We start from the raw sequence: 25114 nt of genomic DNA on the forward strand, positions 1-25114 counted from the left end.
AGAGATAATTAAGCTTCAATTTGAGAAAGAACGCCATACATTGCTTTGCATTTTAAAGCTTTTTACAAATATTATTCATGAATTATCTTTGAAAAATGCGTGGTTACCTTCCATTTTCTTTTTGGATTTCATTACCACTTGTTAAGATCTACCTTTCCTACATAATCACACACCGGGGCAAAAATATCTTTAATTAGTAGGCACCGTCCTTAACCAGAAGCCAGGGAACCTCGTCCCTAGGGGTCCCTTTTGTCATGCGCGGGAAGAATCGACCCCGTCGCTGACCAAAAGGATCGCGGCCTCTGGGAACGAGATTGGAAGCCAGGCGCCAAACAGGCGCCAAAATAATAAAGTTGCGCCTGCGCAAGAGATCCACGCACGCCTTCCCTCTCTTGCACGCCGCGGGTCTTACTTCAGCGCCTTCTAAATTCTTGTCTATTTTCATTTGACTATTCGATTTTTTAACGATGTGCAAAGACAGTTTAACTTCAATAAAAATTTGCTCAAACCTTCGCCCACAACATCCTAACTTCTTTCCAGTTCTGACTACATTACATGTAGAGATACCATTCAGAATGAAGGACATACTTATGAGAGTGAATCGGAATTAAGTTACGTACGAAAACCAAAACAACTGAAATCGACCTTACAAAAATTGACAAACAGCTTTAACTTTGACGAAAGCCATTTACAGGATCAATCCTTCCAAGATTCAGTCCTTTTTCACTAGAAACTAGAGAAAAAGTTTCAACATTCAAAAGATTTGCGAGTTTGATGAGCTTAAACCCTAAGAAAATAGGAGGAACGTTCTTTTATGCTTGATAAAGCTTTTTACAAAGAAGGCTTTCTCCAGTCAACGACTAGAAGCAATATTTTCCATAACTGAATGGAAAAATGGAATTAAAAATCTCTCATAAATACATCCACAGGACCTAAATAAGCAAGGACGGCGTTGGTTTCTTTCCAGGCCACGCCTCTTTCGCGTATTTCTTTTTCGGCGCGTCAGCAATTGTCATTGGTGCATTTTGCATAGCTGGGCCCGCGGGTATCGGTTCGGGTACGGGTATTCTCGGAGATGTGGGCAGTGTCGGCGACGACACGTCGGGTGCCGAGGTGATCGTCAAACGCGGTTTGTGATGCGCTGAAGGCGAGGTGGGACTCGTAGGCTCAGGAATAGGGCCGGATCCTGGCAGATTGGAGTAGAGCCCTTGAGAATACGGAAAACTCTGTAGTCGTCGTGTTATATTTTCCGTCAAGTTGCCCATAGGTGACACTGGTCCTCGCATTTTCTGTGTAAGTAAGAAACGTCGGCCGTTTTGGAAACAGACAAAAAAATTAGTCTCTGTGCAGAACTACCTCTTAAAATAATGAAATAAGAGCGAAGGATAGATTCGAACCAGCGACACTTGCGCTTCGCGCTTCCGTTTCGAGAACATTCGCACACCAATTCGGTCGCCCGAATGAAACCCGAAATTTAACGGCCCATTGATCGAGTGATCCCGTTAGCACCTGACATGAAGCCCCCTCACCATACCTTATTGAGACTTCGTTATCAATGAGGTAAAAACCTAAAATTTGGCCCGATTTTGGGGGGCTTTTTACGCGGTAGAAGCAAGATCCTTGTGCTAGGAAGGTCCTAGAGGCCCGTTTTCGGAATTCAGTTTAAATCAGTTAAAAGGTTTTCCCATGTACCAGGACGTATCTCGTGAAAGGATCTTCCTGGCAGCAAAATTGGAAGATCATGGAGCTAGGGAGATCCGAGCACCATGTAAACAACTTTAGAAAGAAAATGCACGCAGTAAAAGGAACTGTATCAACATGATCACTGATGGGTGCCGGGCGTTCAACAACTTCGTTATACCAATTATCGTAAACGAGAAATCCAACCACACTTTTCCCATGTAAACTGTCCCTCTACGATCTTTCGCGATTGCAACAATCTTCCCCGCTACATGTAACCAGGCCCATCAATTGAGTGGTTTGAAAATAACCTCTAACGACACCAGTAAAAAAGGACCGATGTGCAAGTGCTGGATGACGAGGAAACGAAGCAAATGAAGGGTCTATCGATAGTGTCGTGCGAACCATCTAATCGGAACAAGTACTAGGGAGAGCTGAATACAAAATGAAGAATTGACAGGTTTCGTACTCTTTTAAGCTCTTCAAATTCCATGACTTTTCATAACTTTTTCCATGATCTTCTCTAGCTTTCCATGACCTTAAGTTTAGCTACCACGTAAGAAAATTTTCCAAACTCTAAACTGTCCTCATTTTAGGATATTTTCTGACATAACTCAGTTCAAATTTGAATAAATTATCAACCTCTGTCCGCCAAACTTCCGATTGTTTGATAGAAACTCGTTTTCCCTTCATTTTATCCTTGCTTGGACAACTGCAATGATTAATCTGCCATTAAAAACTATAATTTGCCATGACTTTCAATGACCGACCATAACATTCCATGACTTTTCCTGGCCTGGAAAATGTAATTCTTAAATTCCATTGCCTTCTCTTGATGGACGAGTGATGTCTGTAGAGATGTGTGTGTGTAGTTCTTTTAGATTCTTGTGGGCTGGCTAGTATTAGGCGAGGAAGCGACCAGACACGGATAAATTTGGAACAAATAATTTCAAAAATCAAACTAAATGCAATTATCGTGTTCAAAAGAACAATACCATACCTTGTTTGGAATTACAAGAGTTGTCTGAATCATATTTCGAAACTTTCCGACGGTGGGATCAATATCCTCTGAAATGATAAGAAATAAATAAGTACCCAAGTAAGAAACGATTTCATGACGCCGGAGAATGACGCTGAAACCTATAACTTAAAGGACATCCGAAACCAAAGCTATCTTTACCTGGATTTATGATTTCTTCTCCTTCTCTAAATGCCACAGATAGTGATGTTTTTCTTTTTCGTTTAAGTGACGTCACACCAGCTAAATTAGTGCTTCCTTCTTCGATACCAAGTGAGGATATCCTTTTATTGTGAGCAGTATTAAACTCCGTCAAATCCTATTTTCATAGAATAGATAAAGATGTAGTATTATTACAACTTTAAAGTGTCTATCACCTTAAAAAGACTGCTCGCTTCAGAAGGCAGAATTTACATTTACACAAGTATTTGATGTTAGCTGCAATTGAAAGAAAGAAGAGAAGTTTACATGCATTCTTACGTCAAGATCTGTGTCTGATTCTGGAAGCCCCAGCAGTCCTCCCTTCGCATTCTCTTCATTATCTGGCTCCGCATTGTCTGGCACATTCTCTGATAGCTTTATAGCTGAGCTCGGCATAGCAGGCTTCTCTCGCAGGACGTAGCTCCTGGTAGATGCGCCAAATCTGATTACACTGTCAACCTGGACCTGTGTCGGTTTTTGTGGTTCCAAGCGTATTGTACCAATAAAAGTACCATGTGCTATGAGGAGAAAAATAAGCCTTAAAGTGGTACTGTGATAAAAAAAAATCAGTTCCCTTTTTTCTTCAGATTTTGAAAGTGTGTCTGCTTAACACCTGCCTGGCAAAATTTTAAGCTTTGATTTTTATCCAAAAGCTGTTTACTTTGAGTGCATGTTTTGGATTTCACGGTCCGCCATTACTCACATTTAAAACTGCCTGACTGGACCTCGGAGGGTTGGATCTAGGGAAAGTGACGTCATTTACTCAATAACTTAAAATTTCAGAGTGTAAACAAAGTTTATTATGTATGCAAAACACGGATTGCATTTTTAATTATGTTACATTTTCTTGTAAAAATAATAATTCTTTTCAATGACCAATGAAAGGCCTTCCTAAGGAGTTGTCAAATCCCAATTTGTCTGACTTTTAGAAAGGAGGACCAAGCATGGATGTCGTCAGCATCATGATCCTTATCAACAATAATAATTGTCGCATACATAATAATAATAATAATAACAATAATTGTCGCTGTTAATCGCCGTCGCAAAGTACAGCAACGACGCAGCTCAACAAGGTCGAACCGAAAGCATACTATGGCGCCTCTGGCAGGCGCTATGTGGTTCATGTGTGACCTTGGAGCACAGCTTACAGCCAACTGAAATCGGCTGTATGCTGGTTTTTGCCAAGGGGGGGAAACCGGAGAAGCCGGAGAAAAACCCTCGAAGCAGAGAAGAGAACCAACACAAAGTCAACCCACTTATGGCGTCTGGTCCGGGAATCGAACCTCGGCCACATTGGTGGGAGGCGAGCCCTCTCACCACTGCGCCATCATCATCATCGTCGTCATAATTTATCATGATTCAAGGATTAACACTACACTATTACTAGGTTGGCCGACAAAGACAGTAAAATCCAAAATCCTGAACTTACTACTCTTGAGATCAATCAAGAATGATCGATTGAGATGCCTGTGGAACACTAAAGCAGCATGGACTCGTGAACATGATGTGTGCTCCAATGAAAAATCACAGGCTTCTTTGTTCCTCCCAAACAAATAGCATGACTTCTGATCAATGATCAATTTCTGTTGACAAAAAATATACATATTATGTAAATAAAATATTAAATATTAGTCTAAATACACAGGTGATTACACAACATCACGCACTTTCATTGGCTCGCTATCTCGGAATTACCACCCCCCCCCCCCCCCCCCCATTCATGAGTAAAATTGTCTGGCATTAGACAGAGTAAAATCTATTAATTCTCACTCTCAAGTGTCCATGGGTTAATGGGGACAGAGTTTTTGACTGGGTTTGACCAATTCACACCTCAAACGCCCTAGGACGCTCACCACTGACGAGTGCATGTTAAATCGTCTGGCGTTAGAGTAAAATCTGACTCACACGGCTCAATGGGTTAACCTTCCGTTCTAATTAACTCCTCCAGAAATGTACATATAAGGTATTGACAATAGTGATTTGTAAAGAGCAATGCTCTGACATTGAGCATGAGTTCAATTCCAGCCAAACCAACACTCAGTCTTAAAATAACTGAGGAGAAAGTGCTACTTTTGTAAATGCATCCGCAAATGATTAGACTTTCAAGTCTTTTGCGATAAGGACTATAAACAGACACTGTTTGTAACCTCAATAAATTGGCTGGCATTAGACAGAGTAAAATCTATGAAGTCTTACTCCTAACACTCAATGGGCTAAAGATACAACACCCTATTTTCGAAGAGCAAGGCACAGAGTTTCCAGTGTTGTGATCTGGCCTGAATTCCAGGGTTTCATTAGAAGCTGTTCACTGGCGGTATACCACCATATGTTTGTCAAAAATTTGCCTCTCACCGCAGGCTACTGTGCCTTGATTTTTGCTCAAACCCTTGTGAAAGACAAGAGAGACCACCACTTATTAAAAGCCCAGGCATCTCCTTCAAAGATTATTGAAACCCCTGGAATTCTCCAACAAAATGTGTCTTCCTCTTTATCTTGGCAGATTATTGTATTATACTATATTATGTATTATACTATAGACAGTTTAATTGCTTGTTTGGCCATTCGTGATTATCAAGCATTTTGAAAAAAATTCCTGCCCTTCCCCCCCACCACCCAAAAAAAAAAGAATTTCCGATGTTTTACTGATGGTGTAACTTGTACATAGGTGCAGCAAGTATCCCAGAATTAACAAAATCATTCCTAGACAATGGTAACAATAACATTGCTTTTCCTGAAATGCATGTTTATGTCTGAGGAGTAATAACATCGACAAACCGCTCACTGTCAGATGCCTAAATCTCACCCAATTCTGATCTAGCACAAATTGAATCTGCAACAACCAATGAAATGGTCAGCACAGTCTGTTCTAGTGCAGTGAGATGCAGTAACTGTAGCATTTTAGACACTGCATTGTACGTGTACAGTACAGGTCAGAGATAAGCGACCAATGCACATGCAAAACACAGCATTTGACATTGCATTTGAAATCGCATAAATGCGTTTGCTCTTTTGTTATTCATAGCAATAGTCTCTTTTGTTTAGCATTGTTTACTGCAGTTACGTAACTGAAAGTCCCTATGAAGATTATTTTTTTCCCGTTTTTTAACTTTTCGTTTAAATATTTGGTATCTGGAGTGTAGTACTTCAAAAATTTTTCCCTCAATGTATATCCACACGTTTTAGCAGGCCTTTGATTTTGGCTGAGCCAGATGGGTTCTGGTAACTAATGACATCAAAGAAGTCAAGAATGTAATTCCATTATGAATCATCAGAACATTCACAGCATCCTAAGGATACCTATCGCCCGACAATTCTATAAGACTTAAACAAAAAGCTCTAGATTTTCAACAAGACTTCTACTCTTACACATTCGCACATTTCTTTACGTAGACATGCAATGTTCTTTGACGTCATTATTTACCAAGGCCCAACTGGGTCACACAAATTTTTTTGTTTATACATGTAAATCAAGTGCCTGCTAAAACACCTGGATACACTATAAGGTAGGGCTTGAAATTAGCGAAAAAACCCAGTTGCAATTTTGCGAGTCGCAATTGCGCAAAATTTAGTCGCAAAATTGTCGCGCTGCATTGTGTTTTCAATGGTGTAGCAAAACAAAATATGAGCACACAATACTTGTGTTGAAAGAAACCACTGAAAGTGGCGAATGATATCGAAGAAATAGAGTTGCGCACGTAACATGGCAGCGAAATTACGCTACAATTACGCTATCTTGAGATTGAAAGAAAACTCAAGGTGAGAAGCAAAATAATTTTGTCATTTCTTCATTTATTTTAGTAAAAAGAGCAGCAAAGTGGCAACTGCTAACCCTTTTGTTTCGAAAGAGCGAAGATAAAAACAAGTCGCAAATTTGCGACTTCTCCAGATATTTTAGTTGCAAAGGGAAAAAATTTGGTCACAAATGCGACTGTATTGGTCGCAATTTCAAGCCCTGTGAGGGAAACTTTTTTAAAGTACTACACTACAGACACTATAGATATTCATACGAAAAGTAAAAAAACGGGGAAAAAACAAGCGTCATAGGAACTTGAAGAATATCTGTCCATCTTTGATCGCTACTGTCTTCACTTTGCATCACTCTTTAAAGAACCAAATTGACAACCTTCTCATTCAATGATAGGCAAGTAATAATAATTATTGGAAAGTATTAAAGGTAGACGACACACCCTAAAAGGCAACTATTATAGTTGCTGGTAACCTCCGACAGCTCAGTGGATAAGCAACCCAACTAGCCGCAATCCGGAGGTCATTGATTCAACTCTTGTTGGAAGCACTGTGATTATTTTCAAGTTTTCCCAAGTCATCATTGACAAATACATCTCTAACATTGTCACCCACTGTTTTATTAACTCAAGACAATGGTCGGCAGAAAGTGTCCAACACTGACTGGCAAGAAGTTGCTAAATTGTGCTTTGATTTCCATGGTCACGAACCAAGAGCATCAGGACTCCTGATAATCTTTAGTAGTTTATAATGGCCTGTTTAACTACACTCAGAAAACTCCCTGTTGATCAAGGCTGATTTTGGTCACATGGCTTCAGAACAAGGATCCACACCATAAGCCTTTTTCACACATCATCCCAAGACGGTCACATTGGCCGGAGTATTAACTGCAGAATACCTGGCCACTATTGTTTGTGGCTCTGTTTCTGTTCTGTTTAGAGAACGAGGCATACGATAATACACGCTATTCATATGCAAATAAGTGGCCAGGTACTCTGCAGTTCAGCTGTTTTCTCTTAATTAAGGTAGCTAGCTCGGCAAATCGGTGGCTCGTCTGTCTGTGGGAGAAGTAATAATAAAACAACAAGAAACGTATATATTTTGGTGGGTACGCCTAGTGACCAACGAACCATCGTGTTGCTAAACTCTTTCCACTAGGATGACGATCCGCTGAGCGACTCTGTTAGATAGTAAACCGTTTGTTTTGATCTATAGCTATCCTAACTCTCACCTCCACTAAAGTTGTTTGTTTCATGACATCTAAATGAAGCCCTTGAGGCGGTTTTCCTGCCCTGTGATAAAGAACCCATGTTTCGATTAAGTAAAATCCAACAATTAGCTGAAAAAACCCTTAATTCTTACCAGCTTGGGACCTCAAAAGCTGGTGCACTCGCAGGAGTTACAGCTTTGTGTACCGCCATCTTGAAATGATGGATTTCGCACGCTTTGAGTAAGCCGAGAGAAACTGGTAGAGAGCGCTGAAGAAAATATCCCGGATAAAAAGTTAGGTCGCCTGCGTGGAGCGTGATTTCCTGCAAGTTCACATTCTGCCCCATGATGGCGTTTATCAGGCTGGTCTAGGTTGTTCAATAGGTGGATAACGCTATCCACCAGATAAATTACTATCCTATCCGGTGGATAAACACTAGCAAAACCAATTGAATTATCCAGTGGTTAGCGCTATCCACCCTTCTGAAAAATCCTTTTTCTAAATGCTCAGGCCGTTCAATACCTTTGCTGTGCTTCGTCTGAGAGGGGGTACATTGGTACATACAGGAACCAAATGAAATCCAAAGGTCATGGATTCAACTCTTGTTGGAACACACTGTTTATTTCCAAGTGTCCCCAAGTCATCATTGACAAAATACATCTGTATTGTTGTCACACACTGTTTTGCCAACTCAAGAAAATGTTCAGCAGAAAGTGTCCAACACTGACTGGCAAGAAGTTGCTACATCATGGCAGCGTGTTTTCCTGCAAGTAACAGTTTGACAGTCACTTTGTCAAACTTACGTTGCATTAACCTGCAAGCAGGCTCCATTTTCGTCATACGACGTTGTAGCGAGAACAGACGTAAGAGGACATCAGATCGATGCTCAATTAGCCTGCAGTGCAAGCGTCTTGTTGAGCCGGTCGAGTTCGCTTGTTGGGGCGATCGAGTTCGCGTTACAATCTTGCGATCGCCATTTTATAGACCGCGCCATGTTAAACGGTGTCTAACATGGACATCACGCCCAAAGTCCCGTTCGCTAACAAAATGATGACAGCAATCTCGCCTTATATGTCATAAGGATTCCAGACCACGCAAATTCACGAGTGAAAAATTGACAATAAAGTTGACAGTTACTTGTGACAATACATTGTTCGTGGTTAGTTTTGCAAAGCTCGTTTCATACCGACCAATGGACTCATCGCTCATTTTGTTAGGGAACGGGACTTTAGGCGTGATGCCCAACGAGTTTGCCAAGCAGAAAGGTCTCTGATGAGTCCCTTGGTCGGGATGAAACGAGCTTCGTAAGACTAACCACGTACAATGTATTTTCAAAAACTCATTTTAATCGTGGATTAGTGTTAAGGGCTTTTGAAAAACTGGCCCCGGGTAATTGGATAGCGCAACTGGAGCCTGGACGAAGCCCTGAAAAACTGGTCTCCAGGGTGTTTCCTCCAACCGGAAGGAGAGGAAAGACACTGGGAAGGCTTCCCTTCACTCATTGGCGCCTTGTGATCGCTTTTCCCGCCATCGTTTGGAATCAACATTGAATCGGTTTTCCTTGGAGGCAACGCAAAGATGAGGGAATCACAGCATCTTTTCCTACAAACCTTTATGTCTAAACAGTTTCTTACTGAAAAGGAAACAACGGACATTTACAATAAAGCGTGTACAGCGTTCGGTGGTACGAAAACATAGTCTCGACAAACGCATTGAGCTCACTTTGAGCTTGTAGCTCACAAGAAACGTGAACATTTCATCGTAATTATCTCATCAACTCTAAGTATAATGCTTTGAATTTTCAGATGATTCTCCTGCCGAGAACTTCGCGAACTTTTTGGACGTGATCAATAAGAGTTTGGGGCCGTTTGACATGGAAATCCGACGTGGAATTTCGGAAGATGATGGCGTAATACACTTTGGTTTAGTAAGTACAACCTTTGACTCATTATGATTTTCATACAGTGCAGTACTCAACACAGCTACAGTCGACTCCCGAAAACTCTAACCTTCAAGGGAAATTGAAAAAGGTTCGAGTTATTGGGAATTCGAGTTAATATCTGGAGTAAATATAAGGAGTTAAGCAGCAACCCTTGTACGAAGATACAGTTGTCACAGCGGATTTGGACTCCTCGATCCGCTAGCGGATGTAGAAACTTGCAGCCTATTGCTTTTATATGATAGCTTAGGAGATGCACAAAAGATCCATGAGTTTACTAGCACAATAGACCATGGCTGATTGACCAATCAGGTCGCATGCATTGATTTGGTTATTATTTAAGCAATAGAGGACTTTTTCCGTGTTTACGTAGCCTCATCTAAACACGAGGGGGAGTTGGGAGAATTCAAGACAGTTTTGAAAACCTGAGACACAGTCGAGGGTTTGCATAACTGTCGAGAATTTAGATGAGGCTATGTAAACATGGAAAAACGTCCTCTGTTTCTTTTATAAAACACTTTTTAAAAATATTTTTGACAAATGAAGGAAAATGGTGTTTCCTACCAAAATGCACATCTGACAACACATAACCAATCAAAATTCATGTGATATCACAGCCGTGTTTACATACTCTCATCACAGCTATTGACCAATGAGAGTGCACGTACTATCCTAATTATTTTCTAAATAAATTTTTTAAACCCCATTTTTAGATTGATTTTCATTGAAAGTCACAGTTAAAAGGGAGGCTTTTAGCCTATCACAAGTCTTGTTGCCCATTATTAATGCTGACGGTGGGCATTATTAAAGGTTTGTAAATCAAGATTTTACTGTATTACTTTTCTACAGGTAAATACTGCGGAAGATGAGCATTCTAAGATGGCAACAGATTATTCACCAAATGACATTGCATTTTTCAAGAAAGTGGTAAATTATCTTTTCATTGAAAGGAAAGTCGCTATGAAAAATTATACTGAGGTTGGGGTATAAAAATATCTCCTTAAATTTTAAATTTTACTGCACAAACTGCTTTGCATTCCTGTTTTCAAAGTAATTTTGCATTACAAAGCAGTTGGTGACCTAAAATCAAGAATAGAACCATGCCTCTCACATCACAGTCATGGGTCCAAATTAATGCTAGTTTTGATAACTTTGCACATTTTACCTGGCAGATAAAAAGTGAAATTTTGAGGTACGAATGGGTGTGCAACATCTTGTGCAACTGCATACTGCAATTTAAGATCTTTAGCCAATTACAATACCTCCCACCTGTCTATTCCGTTACCACTGTCAGGGCCTTTAATCTAGGAGAGGGGTTACTTTTTACAGATCTCAACCCAGCTACTTGGTTCATCTCAGTTTCCTGCACATTAATTTATTTGATTCATCCAGCAACTTGAATTTTAGAGAGTGCATTGCAGTGATCTTAATTGACTAGAAAAACATTTATGTACATGACTTTGCAACTAAGTACAGTAAGTTGCTGGAGGTGTTTTTAACTCATTAAATGGCCACAAAGGTTTGGAAACAAAATGCAGTGTTGGAACACTATGTTTAATGAAAAGTGAAGAGACCCCTTCACTACGTTTTTTGTTGTTGTTGTTGTTGTGTTGTTAAGATGGACTTGATTGTAACTTCTTCTGATGGAACAGTGTCCTCTATGGATGCCCTCAACATTGCAACTGATTTAGAGAAAAAGATGGGCATAACTCATGCAGAGAAACTTGTTGAGAAGCTTGTTAAGGACAACTGGATGTCAGAGGCAAGTTTGCTTCTATAACAAGGCTAAATGTTATTGCTAGTATTAGTACATGTTTCTCCTGTTGAGTTCATTTTATCCTGTTTATTTAGGTCACAAAATGTCTTTTTCTTTGTAAACATATATCCCAAATGAAGATGTGATAATAAAATACTACTACTTTTATAACACACTTATCTGTATATCGCATTTCTGGTTGCGGGTCATGACAAATGCATAAAATTAATAGGTTATAGAGAGAAATACAGAAGTTGCTATGGAAACACAGCAATGGAGTAATTTTGAGTACTTAATGAATTAGAAATGAATCTGAATGAACTTCCTTGTGCATTTTGTGATTTATGGTCACTTGTGATTTGTCAAATTGCTCATTAAATTATTTTGAGAACTTTCAAAACATCATTCGTGCCCATAAATCACTAAGGGGATAATATTGTGGTCATGTGGTTTCTAATCACATGCAATATGTTTTTCACTTGCACTTATTATTAATGAGTATTGTTTATATGGTTAACCCCTTGACTCCCAGGGGTTCCCCATTGACGAGTCTGGCCAGTTTAGGCTGGTTTGGACGTCAGAGGGTTAATGATTAAAATAATGTTAATATAATTTATCAAAATGTTATTGCCATTCTACCACTCGTGCAAGTGGAACAACTGATGTCTAATTTTAGAGAGAAATGACCCTAGCATTGTCTCTTATGGACAGGTGGCTCCAGTGGAATTCAAACCCACGATGTCTGCGATGCCAGTGCAATGATCATGGGTTCGAATCCTGTTGGAGCCTCCTGAATTTAACACTTATGTCCAGGTTTGACCCTAATTAGATGCACGCCCAATTTTGACATCCAACACAAAGTGTCCCTTTAAGTCTAAGCATTTGCTACCTATTTTCAACAATAAGGTAAGGGTAAAGGTTAGCGTTATTTTTAGCTTTGGGTAAATGCAGCAGTTAATCTTCACTTAGAGAGCAGCATTTGAGGGACACTTTGTGACGTAAATTGTCTGCATTCTGAGACACAAGTGATGTTGAAGTTGGCTAGAAGAGCAAGGGGACACTTCGTGACGCTTATTGAAATCCGCGTGGATCTAATTAGGGTCAAACCTGGACATATCTCAAATTTAAGAGACAACTGCTTAAAGTTGTCCAGATAAGTGTGAGGGTCATTTTCTCTCTTTCGTCTATAACTCACACTTCAAATAATATACATTTCTGTTGTAATTGCTAGTGTTTGATTACAGTCATCAGGTTCGTATTCATTAGGACCAAGGGCCATGTTGGAGCTTCATCCATACCTGAAGAGAGTCTATGAAGATGACATAGTGGACTGTATGATTTGTCATACAATTGCTATTAAGGTTAGGAGGTCTTGACACAGGCCAGAGTCATGAAGCTTTTACCATACTTTTCCAGCTGTTGGAGTAGTATGGTTTGTCCAATGTTAAATTCTGAAGGGTAGGTCAATGCCTGGACCGGTGACCAAATACCCTGTGTCACACACTTGTAAGGAGCCTGGCTGGCTTGGGGCTCATCAGTCACATCGCCTACCTCTGCAAAGCAAGTTCAAACTCAGACCTTGAACACAAGGCTTATGAATTATCTGACTCCCACGGTCTTTCTTCGTTGTTGAAATTGGCTCCCATCTTATTGCATGATGCGATGGTGCTATGCTCTGAGATCATTATTCAATCAAGTGAAGAGAGAAGCATGAAAAATTTCAGGACTTAACGGGGTTTGAACCTGTGACCTCACGATGCTGGTGCAATGCTCTAACCAACTGAGCTACAAAGACACTGATGTTGGGAGCTGGTCATTTGTGGGTTCCAATGTTCCCGTGAGGAAATGAATCATTGAACAAAATGATATATGAAATGAATCATATATTGAACTTTGGATGTGACATCAAGTAAGATATGATCCTTGCAGTTATGAATGCAATTTTAGCAGTTGTGACAGTAGAGAAGCCTGAAGAAATTCAGGACTTCAACGGGGTTTGAACCCGTGACCTCATGATGCCAGTGGGACGCTCTAATCAATTGAGGTAGATCATAGTTTTTGTTCATCATTATGCAAGCCAGATAGTGTTTTCAAGGGGTGCCTAACATGGTTTAAGGCCAGTTCTTTCAGCCTAATTGAGCTGTGCCAGTCTCACGGTCTTGTCGACCACTGTGCAAGGATGAATAAATTAAAGAGGATTCTTTCTTTTGATTTTAGGGACAGTGTTGTTCTCAGTGTGAGGGCAAGATTCACAAACGATGTGCAGCTCGCTACTTTCAACGAAGGTACTAAGACTGAAATTTTGGTATTGTCTTTTCACACTTTCCATCATCACTCTTAGACAAATGACTGGTTGCCACTTTAAGACTGTGATGAACTCTATTCTGCAAGCGTAAAGCAACAGCCCAGACAAAAGAGCACTCTGTCACAGGAAAGATGAAATCCTAAAGGACAAAATTTCCAGGAAATGCAACGAGCATGAGAAATAGGCAAAACCCTCATGCCGTACCTCTTAAGCACCAACAGCAGGTGAAATAATAATTGTTTATTTGCTTGAGAGCAAAGTAGTGTACTTCATTTGTTGTGTCACTCCTTTTGCAACCTCTGTTTAAGAACAGTGCCTACTAATTCAAAGGTATTTTTTCTTGGTTTATGAATATGCCGTAAAAGCAGATCTTAAAGGGGCAGTGTTGTGCTATTTCAGTCAAATTTTAAAACATGAAAATTATATGTCTTTGCATAAACAGGCTGAAGAATAATGGTGTAGTTTTGTTGCCAATAACAACTGAAGTGCACTGAAGTTATTCTTTGTTATTTGCATCCATGGATGGAGAGGATAAAAATGGATTGAAACTTGAAAAAAACTAGCCAGTTTTTCAAGTTTGGAGATGGTTTCCGCAGAGAGTCGCCAAAAATTAAATACAAATAGCTCTTTGCGCGATAAATATATTTCACATCTTGTCAGTAGTTGTCAGAAATGTTGTACATGTATGTGTGAGGTACATTTTGACCTAAAAACAGCAAATTTAGCATGAGAGTGCTCATTTAACCCATTGACTCCTGGAGGTTCCCCATTGACGAGCAAAATCGTCTGGCGTTAAACAGAGTAAAATACTAAGTCTGGCAGGTTTAGGCCGGTTTGGACGCCAAAGGGTTAATGGGGACATAGTTTTTCAGTGAGTGATTAATGGGGACATAGTTTTTCAGTGAGTGATTAACCCATTGACTCCCAGGGGTTTCCCATTGACGAGTAAAATCATCTGGCGTTAGACAGAGTAAAATACTAAGTCTGATCGGTTTAGGCCAGTTTGGACGTCAAAGGGTTAATGAGGACATCCTCATCCTGAAAGAAAATGGGGGTAACCATGCATTTTTCAAAGATAATAATGATAATGCTAATAATAATAATAATTATTATTATTATTATTATTATTATTATTATTATTATTATTATTAGTCATCAATATTTGAAAGCTTTAAAATACAAAGCATTGTATGGCATTCTTTTCCAAATTGAAGCTTACATAATTATCTCTAGTCTGAAAAATGCATAGTTACCCCCAATTTTCTTTTCAAATGCCAAGAGCACTTGTCGAATTCTGCATTCTCAGCGTAGTTTTAAACTGCACAAAAATATCCCTGTATTAGTAAGCACGAACATAGGAAACCAGAGTATCTCTGGATGTACAGAACGTAAGAGCAATAACAACAGTAGGCACCGTCCCTAACCTTATGAAATGTTTATAATAAATTGCATTCTGAAGGGCACAGAAGACCTGTCCAAACCAACAGTGTGGTGCTGTTTGGACCAATGAGATTCCTCAACTATTATCATCATCCACAGCCAATGAAGATGGTGAGTCTGTTTCTACAGTCTTCTTAACTCTCAGTTTCCTTCTCTTTTCACTCTAGTAGCCCATCTTTTTCAACCAGATGTAATTTAGGCTGTTTTCTTTTATTGCCAGAACTTGTGCTTGTTTTATTGATACTTAAACTTTTTCATCTTAATTTCAACCAGGTGAAACCAGTGCGGGACCTTCAAGACAGCAACGCAAGAAGAGAAGATGAAAAGAAATGAGATTTGTAAAAATGATCCACAAGTTTTGGTTACAGTTCAGACAATTGCAAATTTATGATAATATTATTCTAGTTTGCCTTATGTAAAGGTTTGCTGAATCATGGAGAGAAGTAACATAATAATATTATAATAACTCTGTGGAATAAATATTATTGATATTAAGAAATGTGGATATCCCAAGTACACCAAAAATATTAATAAGATCCAAAACAACTGGTCTCTACAGGGCAGTCGACTTCTTGGGGTGTATTTACATGAGACCGGGACGAACTCAGACTGGTATGAAATGCTTGGTGCCTGGTTTCAGGATGAAATGATATATTTTGTCTAATAAAGATATCACTGACCCAACAGCATACAAGCTTGAAATTTCTGGACCCAGTCTGAAATTTGCTATGTACATGAGAACAATGCATACTCAGAGCGGTGTGAGAGTTTCTTGTCTCAGTCCAGCAACCAAGACAAAGTTGGACCAGTCTGAGTTCATTTTCAGGCCAATCTCGTGTAAACAAAAAAGAAGAAATGTCTGAAGGCCGATACCTAACAAACTGAGTTTGTCCCAGTCTCCTGTGTACATGTAAATAACCCCTGACTTTTCAAATAGGTGGGAGAAGGGGGGGGGGGGGGGGGGGGAAGTAGCTTAATGTGTTTGACTGGTATGAAACATCGTGTAGGCTGAGGACATCCTTAGCCCGCGGCCCTCAATGAAAGCCCAAAATTTCTGATCACTGAAAGAAAATCCGTCCTGTGGTATCGGGAAAAAATTTGAACATAGAAGAAATTTCAGTATTCTGAATGAGCTTGCCAAATGTCACATACACCTTACGTCATATTCATTGTTAACATAATTCTTAACATCTCTAGCAAACAAAATATTTTTGCATTGTCTCCTTGAGATTTTACTATTTTCACAACATTACACAAGCTAGTACGCCAAACTGGCAGTCAGTGATTGTGTGTTTAAAAAAAGCAAAGGCTTGACTGTACTCCTGATATTTGGTCATCGCAAAACAATTTGCAACCTCGTGTTCTTAACAATATTATTTCTTCATTGAAATGCAGTTTTGAGGAACATCAGGAGTAGCCAATACCCTTCACTGTAGTAGGTCAGTCGTGATGCAAAATGACTGCTGGTTGCGCTTCCTCTTTTAGTGCATTAATAGGGGGCGCAAAGTTTTTGACTGGTTAACCCATTCACAGTCTCCTCAGGTGTCCTAGAACATCCCCAGTTAACGAGTAAAATCTGTCAAGTCTCAATCCCAGGTGTCAGTGGGTTAACAGAGAGAAGATACACTTATTTATTTTCTATTATTTTCCTTTTCATAACGTTTGTGCCAATGTGATAAAAGGGGAAGGTATTCCTCCAAAACAGCCTTTTATGGCGAAAGCTTTAAACTGTTAACTCTCACGAGACATCCTGCAACACCAAAAAACTAGTGAAAAAAAAAAATGTAATGCATGGGATGAAATTGTTGCATTTTAAGGACAGTGCCTACTAATTCAAAGGTATTTTTGCCCCAGTTTATGATTATGCAGCAAATGTAGATCTTAAGTGTTATTGAAATCCAAAAAGAAAATTGGGGGTAACCACGCATTTTTTAAAGATAATTGATTAATAATATTTTGTAAAACGCTTTAAAATACAAAGCAATGTACTGTATGGCGATCCTTCTCACATTGAAGCTTAAAGGGGCTAGGTCACACAATTTTAGGCAATTTCAGCATTGATCAAATGGTCATGGAATTAACTGAATAACAAAATAACGGCTCAAAACTACAGAAGAACTCAAACAAAACACAGGAAAGCTAAGAAGGTACAAGGATGGAAAAAACTGGGGAGGATTGAAGTGGATTGCATTTGGGTAAATTTGAAAAACGTCGGCCCACCTTTTTTCAAATTTATATCAGTTTATATCAAAATGTCATTTAAACAGCTAGGAAATCATTCTCAATATAATTAATTGTTATGTGACCGTGATTTTGCAAATGAAAGACTCTTGCTCTGCCAATTTGACGTTTAGAGCTCATAACTAACAATTTTAAACAAAATTACCTAAAACAGCGTGACCTAGCCCCTTTAATTATCTCTCAAAAATGCATGGTTACCCCCAGTTTTCTTTTTAGATACCAAGAGTACTTTCTGTGGATAGTTTTAAACCATGCAAAAATATCACTGTATTAGCAAGCATCACCAATAGGAAACCCAAGTATCTCGAGAGATGTGCAGAACGTATTCGCATAACAATAGTAGGCACCGTCCTTAAGTCGGTCAAAAGAAGGTTCCATGCCAAATTATTCATTACAACTGTTTCTACTATTGGTCTTCCGTGTCACAAAGGGTCAGTGTCTGGATTTTTACGTTATTTAGCTGTAAAAAATAACCAGATTAGATTCTTAGCAGACCAGCCTGGTTATTCCTAACAGCTTTTGGTCATTCCAAATAATTATTGGCATGACCAAGTTTTAGGTGTCAGTTGCCAGTTTCATCTTCATCCAGATGGTACAAAAACATTGTTTTCATTTTACTTACTGACGATTGCACCTGCTGGATCTTATTGCCAAGATAGGAAAAAATGAAGTGAGAAATAAATTACTACAATTGCTGTTTGTCTCACGCACCTTTTATATAATTACTATAAATGACACATTTAAAAGTAGTTTGTATAGAAATTAGCATTCCCTGGCACAACCTTTCATAAAATAATTATTACTTACAGATTTATCATGTTTGTCTTCGACCTTTATTCCATACGCTACATTAACAATAATGGAAATAAATATTGTGTATTTTAAATAACAATCATTAGATACTGGTATGATAGACTTTCCTTTAATTTGTTGCAACTATTTCGGATATCAGTGGATTTTCCCCTTTGAACAATAAATTTAAAAATGTACCTTGGTATACTTATTTGCTTTAATTTACATGCGTTTTCCAAACTTTTACCACTTTTCTAGCCATACAATAATAATAATAATATACTTTTTCAGGAGCAGATCATTGACAGATATTTTCTCAAGCCGTAGTTGTGTAAAAAGATTCAATATTATGTTCACCATGGGCTTTACTCTATGTGCACTTCTTTTGATAAACTGCCGGCAGTCTCTTGCTTGAAAATCCTCCAAGAATACAAGACAACTGATTGAAGAAGGTGATATCCCAGTGGTGAAGCCACAAGTATATCGCCTCATTCGATCAGTAATTGTTGTTTTGTGCCCTTGACAGATTTTTAAGCAAAAGAGAGCCTGCTCATAGTATAAACTTTTGTTTGCTTCATAATAATGTAATAATTTATTTCTGTTACGTTCAGTCAGTAAAACCTGGGCTGTTTTTTAGGCCCTTTGTTTCAGGGCAGCTAACAGATTTTATCTTTTCTTTGTCCAGTTTCATTTAGACCAAAATAAATGGATTATTTCCCTCTTTATTTACTCATAAAACAGCCACACCCATTCCTTCGATAGCCAATGGTAATGGTGTAAACTCCTCCCATTTATTAGTCAATGGGTCATAACAATCTATCTGATCTGTTTCAACATTTGTACAGGCACCACCAATAGCGTAAAGCTTGTCATCAATAGCTGTCACTGCAGGGCTCTCACGGCGCATCAGCATTGGTGGAAGCGACAGCCAGCGGTTCATACGAGGATCATAACACTCGACTGAATTATGATCCTCGTCATAATCACTACCACCAGCCACAAAAATCTTGTTCTTAATTACTGCTGCACCAAAGTACCTCCGTCTGTAACACATAGCAATGCAGGCACCCCAGCGGTCGAGTCGTGGGTCATATCTTTCGACTGTGGGCAGTATGGAGACACCATCGTCACCCCCAATCGCATAAATTGCGCCATCTAGGGTCACCATGGCAAGACCCTCGCGCGTTGTACTCATGGGCTTCATGTGAGTCCATGTGTCTCTGAAAATTAAGAGGAATGTTGATTTAACAAAAGGGTTTGTTGATCATTAAATTTTTTAGAACTGCTAGTACCGTAATAAGAAGCACACTTGGTGGGGTTTTGTCAACAACAACCACAGAGATGTATCACATTATTTGAATTACAAAGATTAGAAGAGTTGGTAATGAAGCCAGAAATGACTGTCTCCCAGTTGGCTTGATAGCTCAACTGATAGAGTACTGCAATAGCATGGCAGAATTCATGGATCCTGTTTAAGCATGAATTCTTTAGGCTATCCTTTGGATGTTGCTGATTACATAATGTTCATAACTAAATCTTGATAAACAACAGAGTTGATGATGTCGGTGTTCATGTCATTCTTCAGTTGGGGTTTATCGTAACCACAGAATAAGAGGAACTCTGTGAAATGCAATGCTTTTATGGTCCTTTATTTTTAGACAAAAGCTCAAGTCTTGGTTAGTATCAGGTACAAGTCACTCTGTACCATTGGTAGGACCTCACAGGATTGGTAAAAGAAAATTTGAACATAACCAAAACAACACAGGTGCAGCCTATGAAAATCCATTAAAATTACATGTTTTAAAGAAAAGCAGACCAATAGACAGTTACTGACATCTGTCAGGGGCCACGGAGAGGGAGGGTTGATCCCAGAGAGAGAGGGAGAGAAGGCCCCCTTCCTCCCCCACTTTTGTTTTCTCATAAACCCCTCCCTCCTGCCTCTACACTTCCATGGTCCATACTAAAACCTACCCCCCTCCCCTTAAACATACTCTGTGGTCCCTGCTGTTTGCAATATGAAAAAAATAAGACTTTGCTATTTACCTGACTGGGTCGTAGCGTTCCAAACTGTTGTATTCAGAACGTGAAAAGTCACTTCCACCTGATGCATAAAGCCAGCCGTCCAATTCCACCAATCCAAAGGCATGCCTTCCACAAGCCATCGGTTGAACGTACGTCCATTTGTCAGTATTGGGGTTGTAGCATTCAACAGAGCTCAGAGCGACATCACCATCACACCCTACCACAAAAAATTAAATAATTTAATATTCACAGATTAGTAATTATCACTGTGGAAATGGATGTACGTTTGACTGGTAAATCAGGATTTAGATCTTTAAAATATACAGATCTTCAGATTTCTAATGGAACACAATTTCTCACAGAATTCACGGCATTGATAATTTCCTTTTTGAACATTCCTGTTTATAACCCAAGATATACAACTGGAGACAATACATGAAGACAAGTTAAATTTTGTTTTTTTTTTTTTCCCTTGGTACACCACCATATCAAAAAAAAAAGGTTACTGTTCACGTCACACGCCTCCAGTCCTTTGTCGTCTTATTGGCTGAACCCATACTACAATCTTCGTATCTCCTCCATTTTGAAGTTAACTTTCAGGGCAACACAAAAAGTACCGGTAAGTGATATTCAAGGAACAAATTGTCAATTGTCGTTTTGGAAACGACATGTCGTTCTTGTAGACTCTGGGATGCTTGGGAAAAACTGAATGGCTACTTTTAATGATAAAAACCTTTTCCCTTTTGATTACTACTATATTGTTTGTCAGCTTTTTTACCTCGAGCAGCTATGACCTGCAACACCTTACCTCCACCTGCATAAATGTGTCCACTATAAACTGCGACACCCACACCATCACGATGCTTGTTCATCGGTGCCACCTCATCCCACTCATTGGACTCACAGTTGAACCGTCTCACGTTGCTAAACACGCTGTTGTGTATCTCACCGCCAACAATGTAGACCATTGTGCTGCTTGCTTTACATCTTGCATGTGTGACGAATGACACAGTATCCCTCCTCTCGGGTAGCAAGTGATAATTCTTTGCCTCACTGATAAGCCTCATACAAGTGTCATTATTTTCCACCAACTTGTCATTTTCAATACAGTCAACTAGGCCAGAAAGAAATTTGTGAAAATTACTGTAGCTTTCTTTTTCTTTTGTTACTTTGATTGGCTGACTGATTGATTGATTTATTATCAAGCATCAAGGAATGACTTACAATAAATAAATTCTCAACTTTCCCACCAGGTGTTAGTCTCCTTGAAGTGGATAAACATTCTTCTTTAGTAAGTCTTAGCTGAGCTTTTAATGGAGGGGGCATAGTTTTTGACTGCTTATTAAATCCGTTGACATCTAAAACGCCCTTCATATATCATATATCTTTCTTTACCCTCGGATTTTAGAGTAGCTTGGTGTAGCTAGTATCTCCTTGCATTTACCCTCCCAACCATGATACACCACAGGCAGACCACAACACCTGGAACTTCATTCCCTACACTTTAGGACAAGTGTGTGGGTTCTTTTACGTCCCACAGGATTATGAACATTGAAGGGTTGTGAGACGGGGCCTATGGTTTATCGTCATTATCCGAGAAGACTAGAGAGTCTAACCATTTGCAGATGTTATTACAAAGGCAGCACTTTCGTTATTTAAAGACCCTGAATGTCGGTCCGGCCGGAGTTGAACTCGCGACCTCGCGCATGACCTCGTGGTGCTGAACCAACTGAGCCATCGGTGCGCGGTAGGACACTCCCAGTTGACGAGAAAAAAATAGACAGGGGTCAATGGGTTTCTAAGTACGGAAAGAAACAAACCTGAAAAAATATTAGCAATTACCGGTAAATATATGTTGCTTACATTTTTTAGGTGGTCTTCATGAAAAATGCCCATCAAGTGACACATGGATGTATACAAAACATGGACCCCGGGGTCCACCCGGATCACCCCTGTGGGGCCAGTCCATGGACTACCCCTGTGGACGACCCCTCATTTTGGGGTCACCTCGCAGCTCTTACAAGGTCTCACCTGATTGGAGACCACCCTTGAGGTTTAACAAAAGAACAAATAACAGAAACAATGGACCCTAGGCCTAAAACAAAAGGGCCATTGTTTCTGTTACCCTAGGCCTAAAACAAAAGGGCCATTGTTTCTGTTATTTGTTCTTTTGTTAAACCTCAAGGGTGGTCTCGAATCAGGTGAGACCTTGTAGGAGCTGCGAGGCTACCGTCATTTTGTAACGTTACAAGCATAAAAACCTTTAGACAAAGGAGAGAAGTGATCCTCGCAGTTATCTGGCTAATTGAAACAATTGTCTCTTAGAGTGACCTGAAAAATTCAGGTGGCGCCACAACTTTGTTGCCAGGGTCTCTCTTGTAACCGGTTACAAGAGATTGCGATTTATTTTTGGATTGAATTTCCCATAAGTGAGACTCCGGCAGGAGCCCCATGACCAATTATCACAAGAAACTGACTTGACATCATAGCATCACCGAAACAGAACTGCCTTTGTTTTTTAGGAAAAGGTAGTCTAAAAATAGATCAGTCTGTAAAAATGCCATGACATAGGCTGAGTACAGAAGTTGTTTGCTCCTGGTCATGGACTCCTGTTTAATTAAATAATTATTGTCCCGATAAATGCGAAGATCACTTCTCTCTTTCATCTTAAGATTTGTCTGTTCTGTTTGTAAAAGGTGTGGAGTTTACAATATGAGGGGTGGTCCATAGGGGTAGTCCACGGACCCCTTCCATTACGGGGTCCATGGACCTGGTTCATGGACCCGGACCTGGTCCATGGACCAGGTTTACAGGGGTGGTCCATGGACCTAGGGACGGGTCCATGTCTTGTATACGTCCGTGACACATTACATAAGCTCTGCGTTTTTGACCAAATCTAGAAAAAAAATTAATTTTTAAAACGATTTCAGTTTCTAGTTTCTTTCAATTCGAAAACCTTCGACACCTTTCCTGTCGGAAACGCTTCGAATAAACTTGCGCTTGTTTTAATCAAGGCAAACTATCGATTCGGATATTGCAGTGAAATCAATTAAATTCGTTCTGATTCATTTGGTAGTAAAAAATTTCTCTTCATTCAAGCTATTTTTAGCAACAGTACGTCTGGAGCTTGCTATAATAGCCAAGTTTCATTTTCCACATTTCGCATCGTACAAGCTTGTAAAAGAAAAATAATCCTTGAAGTCTAAAATTTGAGTCAAATGGCTTCTCTGCTAAATAGACTAAGAAGTTTCAAGTACAAACATAAATCAACTGGTAAACGTGAAAAAGAAACATGCTTTCAAGAACAGGTGGAGGAAAACAATTACCAACAAAGGTAAATAAATTCATTTTTTTAACAACCCTAACCCTAACCTTCCAACTATTTAAGTCGCGGTGTACGTTCTTAACTCACTAAAACCTACCTAAAATTTTAGGCGGCAATAAAGGAAGTCTAACGTCTTTGAGAAACTCGGGCAAGTGCTTTTTCCTCGGAGATTCATCTTGAGAAATCCACTGAACAACGGCATCAAAAACTTCTTTTTCGCTTGCAACGTTAAGGAAGTCACTTTTTAAAATTGAAGATAACTGTTCAAAAGGCGCGGATAGGAACTCCTCACACCTGATGACCTCCAAGAAGTGTTTTTCAGCATAACACTGAGCTGCAGTTTTAAGCTCAGCGAATCCATGATGGTCCGCGAAATCCCCAATTCCCAAACAATTCGAGGGGTGAAGTTGGTTCTTAAGAAATCCACAACACGATTCGATGACTGTACTAAATTGAAGCAAATTCGCCACGGACAAAAGGCTTTGGACGTTTCTCTCCGTGATCTTGATGCTGGAAGTGTAGCAAAAATCGACTAAAAGCTCAACTGCCACGCAATCGATCCCTTTGAGAGAAATCCTCTCTTGCACACTCTCACACAAGTCTGTGGTAAACATTGCATAGAAGTAAGCACTGTTCGCCGCTAAAACTACGCGATGCGCCTTGATTTCTCGCTCATCTACAATCAGAACTACATCGCATAGTTCCTTTTTCATATAGAGCTTCTTAAGTGTTTCCAAAACATGGCAGGGGTGAAAAGAGTCCTTATAATTGAGGACTTCCAGTGTGAGTTCCCCTTCTCTTTCAGTCGCCATTTCTATCTTTGTTTATGAATATCCGTCCCACAATGCACTGGATGATGCGGATGGCTGCACCTTACGGTCCCAGGGAAAACCCAGTGAAAGCCACCCGAAATTTTTGAAAATCCCTCTGTATTTTCAAGTTGATGGTTGAGTGAAGCAAACGATAATATCGAAACAAGAGACAAATGCACGCTTAATATGTCACGCGTGGATCATTGGGCAGAATAATAGTTCAAATTCCGACCCCTTGCAACTACTTATGCTAAAAGCTTCTAGTAGTATACCACACAAGTGAACATTCTGATTGGCTAGCTAGGTGGTACTATTCAACCTCTGAGAGAAACAAAATGCTTCCCGTCTCGCTTTGGTTACCGAAATAAATATCCACCACTATTCACAATCCACCTTGGTGAATATCATTTATTGTGAATTATTACATACCCCTATTATGGCAAAGCATCAAATTTTATATTGTCACTTTATTAAGAGCAACATACTCCTTGCTACATTCTCTTCTGAGAAGATCTTCATTCCTCTTTTTCCAAGAAATAAGAGAAAAATTCCCAAAGCAGTCTTCTCCTTTACCTGACCTCAAACCAGGATCTGTCTAATCAACTCAAGATGGAAACATCAAAAATCAC

General features: G+C 39.6%; 3 protein-coding genes across 4 annotated transcripts in view; 1 reads left to right on the forward strand and 2 right to left on the reverse strand.

Annotated features, from left to right (window-relative positions):
- LOC138045249 (nuclear inhibitor of protein phosphatase 1-like) overlaps positions 1 to 8080 on the reverse strand; it is a 54206-nt gene extending 46126 nt beyond the window's left edge. Inside the window, exons 1-7 of one of the 2 annotated variants that reach the window (XR_011131554.1) lie at positions 8006 to 8080; positions 7875 to 7935; positions 4329 to 4482; positions 3179 to 3417; positions 2861 to 3017; positions 2681 to 2748; positions 230 to 1289 (exon numbers count right to left, since the gene is read on the reverse strand). Coding sequence is in view for 1 of the 2 variants with exons in the window: in XM_068891679.1 (XP_068747780.1) it covers positions 933 to 1289; positions 2681 to 2748; positions 2861 to 3017; positions 3179 to 3417; positions 4329 to 4482; positions 7875 to 7935; positions 8006 to 8064 (1095 nt within the window). In the remaining variant the exon portion in view is untranslated. Of the gene's footprint in view, positions 1290 to 2680; positions 2749 to 2860; positions 3018 to 3178; positions 3418 to 4328; positions 4483 to 7874; positions 7936 to 8005 lie in introns of both variants that reach the window. The other variant, XM_068891679.1, reaches the window with a different exon arrangement.
- Positions 8081 to 9322: 1242 nt separating this feature from the next.
- Positions 9323 to 15759, forward strand: LOC138044410 (non-structural maintenance of chromosomes element 1 homolog). The gene is made up of 8 exons (XM_068890925.1): positions 9323 to 9537; positions 9659 to 9780; positions 10642 to 10719; positions 11411 to 11554; positions 12793 to 12909; positions 13766 to 13833; positions 15313 to 15404; positions 15567 to 15759. Exons 1-8 carry the CDS (start codon positions 9432 to 9434, stop codon positions 15614 to 15616), a joined length of 777 nt encoding a protein of 258 aa, XP_068747026.1. The 5' UTR covers positions 9323 to 9431; the 3' UTR covers positions 15617 to 15759.
- A 2681-nt stretch (positions 15760 to 18440) lies between these two features.
- Positions 18441 to 24867, reverse strand: LOC138045241 (kelch-like protein diablo). The gene is made up of 4 exons (XM_068891667.1): positions 23771 to 24867; positions 21157 to 21462; positions 20370 to 20565; positions 18441 to 19546 (listed from the first exon to the last, which is right to left on the reverse strand). The coding sequence occupies exons 1-4, from the start codon at positions 24483 to 24485 to the stop codon at positions 19057 to 19059; spliced, it is 1707 nt and encodes a 568-aa protein (XP_068747768.1). The 5' UTR covers positions 24486 to 24867; the 3' UTR covers positions 18441 to 19056.
- Between the last annotated feature and the right edge of the window lie 247 nt (positions 24868 to 25114).

Source organism: Montipora capricornis, chromosome 4, assembly GCF_036669925.1.
Source record: "Montipora capricornis isolate CH-2021 chromosome 4, ASM3666992v2, whole genome shotgun sequence".
Taxonomy (NCBI): domain Eukaryota; kingdom Metazoa; phylum Cnidaria; class Anthozoa; order Scleractinia; family Acroporidae; genus Montipora; species Montipora capricornis.